A 2,824-nucleotide genomic window follows, 5' to 3' on the forward strand; every position below is an offset into this window, starting at 1 on the left:
TAATTTTAAAGAGGGGAAAACCTTGAATTTTGAAGAACTTAAAAGTGATTAAAAGACACCTCAGAAGTCGGGAAAACTCATTTCCCGCCTTCTAGGAATCAAAATTTTCCCGGGGGAGAATCCCCCTCTCTTTTTGGCTTTCATCGATTCATGGAAAATTCGTATGCAACTACTCATTTAAAAAAAAAAAAATTATGTATGTATACACACATATTTACTGTAATAACAATGGGAAAAAATTACACTGACCGTTTTCAAGAGGGGAAACCTTGAATTTTGAAGTAATTAAGACACCTCAGAAGTCGGGAAAAAGCTCATTTTCCGCCATCTATAGGAATCAACATTTTCCCGGGGGAGAACACCCGGACCCCCCTTTTCCTTTGGAGCTTATCGATTCATTGAAAAAAGAATACGTATGCAACTACTCATTAAATAAATAAATAAATGTATACACACATAACAGGCCTATTTACGGTAATGAGAAAGTTTACCTTACCGTTTTCAATGGGGAAACCCTGGAATTTTGAAGAACAAAGTCAGGAGACACCTAGCTCAAAAGTCGAGAAAGGTCATTTCCCGCCATCTAGAAATCAAAATTTTCCAGGGGGAGGAATGTTGACCCCACCCCACCTAGGTTTGATTCGAGATCTGCATGATTCATATTCCCATTCATCTTATAAGTGCCCCCCCCCCAACTTTGAACAACGTTCCGCCGGCCCTGCGTAATGAAGCTGCGAGACATAGACTGGTTCTTTTACGGCCTGACTCGATGTCAACATGTCGACAAGGACGCGAAGCCCCACCCACAGAGTCAAGAAAACCTTAGACAATGGCGGCTAGACATTTTCTTTGCTATCAACCTTCTTTAAGAAAGAGAATTCAGGGTAGGCGGGGATGCAAATGAATCATATATTCATAGTGTTAATCTATTTCATAGAACAGGCGGGGAAATTGTTGTTAAAGCCTCTGTTTGTCGATCCCAAAGGAAGAGGGAAAAGCCGAATTCAGTCAACCTCGTTGTCGGCAAAGGCCAAGTCACTGATGCGCACTGCTCGTGTAAGTCTGGGTATCTATAACCAAGCACAGACATTTAGGCCCACGTATGTTTCGCGTTGACAATCAGCTGTCTAAGGAAATTAAACTGTCCGAGAAAAAGACGCTCGCTGATTAGTCGGTTTATCTGTCAATCAAATCTCGTCGAGACGTTAGACCTAAAACCTAATCATTTAGCATTTAGACCTAAGCATTGCATTTTCGAATTGATGTGATTATTACGTGACATTAGCAACTTGTGAAACATGGCGAAACAGGTACTGTACTGATTTTGGCTGTTTTTGGTTGTTTTTTCGTTGTTATCCAATATCAAGCCTTAAAGTAGCGGAATGTGGTCGTGACATATAGAAGCCCCAGTGTATGAGATATGAACACATTCCTGGCAGCGGTTTCAGAGGAGATGGGGAAGTTACGCGGTGGCGATTAGCAGAATTAATATATACATTTCTTCTTAGTGTATCCATAGAGAAAATAGAATACTGTAATCTATGGTGTATCTTACGCGTACATTGGCAGCAGATTTAAAGCAAGATTTCCAGAGAAAAACAATTGTTTGATAGGTTGTAGAACTAAATTTTGTAAGAAACAAACAGCATAGGCCATATGACGAAAAAGGAAGCGTTAATGATAACACAAATTTTTATTTAAAAACTTGGGGAAATGGTAGAAAAAGGTTAGTTACGCCCCTATTCCCCCAGTTTTTAAATATTTTATATTTTTTTAATTAGAGGTTCAACGTAGATTTTAGTGCCCAAATGATTGTCTGGAATTTCTGTTTATTTACAATATTGTCATGAGTGATTGTTATTGATACCCAGGTAGCAAAGTTTGTGGGGCCCTTAATAAATATGTGAGCCATGTGGGCAGGCCCATACCACACATAACTCTTATGGGGCCTGTATGGGCTACACCATATGGAATGGGTCCCGTAAGGGTGATATATCGAGAAACAATATGGGTAACATGTGGGTCAGGGCATTTGGCACCCATGAGGGAAAGAAAAGGGCAGTCCCTTGTAAATTTGTGTGTTTGGGGCCCACAAGGGGAAAATATGGGCATAAACGTTTGGAAAGTTTATAGGTCAGCCCATGTGGGAAAAGTATGGGGCAGTCACTAATGGGTACTATGTGGGCAAACACATTTGGGAACGTTATTTAAAAAGTGCGGGCATGCCATAATGCCATATGGGTAATATGGAGCCCACAAAAGAAAAAACTGGGCAGACCAATAAGGGCTATTTCTGGGACAACCCATGTGAATGAAGGATAAGCAATCACATATTGGTACTATAAGGGCCGAAACATTCGGGATACATATTTTCAAAATGTGGGCAGGCCCAAATGGTTTAGCATGAACCAAAAAATGGATGAACCCATTTGGGCTATTCATGGGTCGGCCCATGTGGGCAAATTAAGGGGTTATAATATATGGGCGATATCAGGGCCAAAACATTTGGGATATATATTTTTTAAATATGGGCAGACCCAGATAGTTTTCGTTGTGGGTCAACATCATGGAAATATGTGGGATATATATATATATATATTTCAATATGGGCGTATGCTCATAGGCTTATTAACTCCATTTGAGGCCACAAGAGAAAAAAATGAGTGAGCCATGGGTAATTTCTGTGTCCAGTGGCGTATCAAGTCTCGAAATGGGGGTGCTGATAAGGGGCGCTAACTCGAAAAGGTGATTTGAGATGATTTTTAAATACTTTACTGTAATTTTCATGGAAGAAACCAGGGAGGGGGGGGGGGGGGGCGGGAAA

At 40.6% G+C, this 2,824-nt stretch overlaps 1 protein-coding gene across 1 annotated transcript in view; it reads left to right on the forward strand.

Moving 5' to 3' along the window:
* Window positions 1–2,670: 2,670 nt before the first annotated feature.
* Window positions 2,671–2,824, forward strand: part of LOC117121352 (adhesion G-protein coupled receptor G2-like) — a 21,726-nt gene continuing 21,572 nt past the window's right edge. The window contains exon 1 of the mRNA XM_033266517.1: window positions 2,671–2,674. Coding sequence (XP_033122408.1) covers window positions 2,671–2,674 — 4 coding nt within the window. The remainder of the gene's footprint in view (window positions 2,675–2,824) is intronic.

The sequence above is a fragment of the Anneissia japonica genome, unplaced genomic scaffold (assembly GCF_011630105.1).
Source record: "Anneissia japonica isolate Jap-2015-1 unplaced genomic scaffold, ASM1163010v1 scaffold21_len1647178_cov195, whole genome shotgun sequence".
NCBI classification, from domain to species: Eukaryota; Metazoa; Echinodermata; class Crinoidea; order Comatulida; family Comatulidae; genus Anneissia; species Anneissia japonica.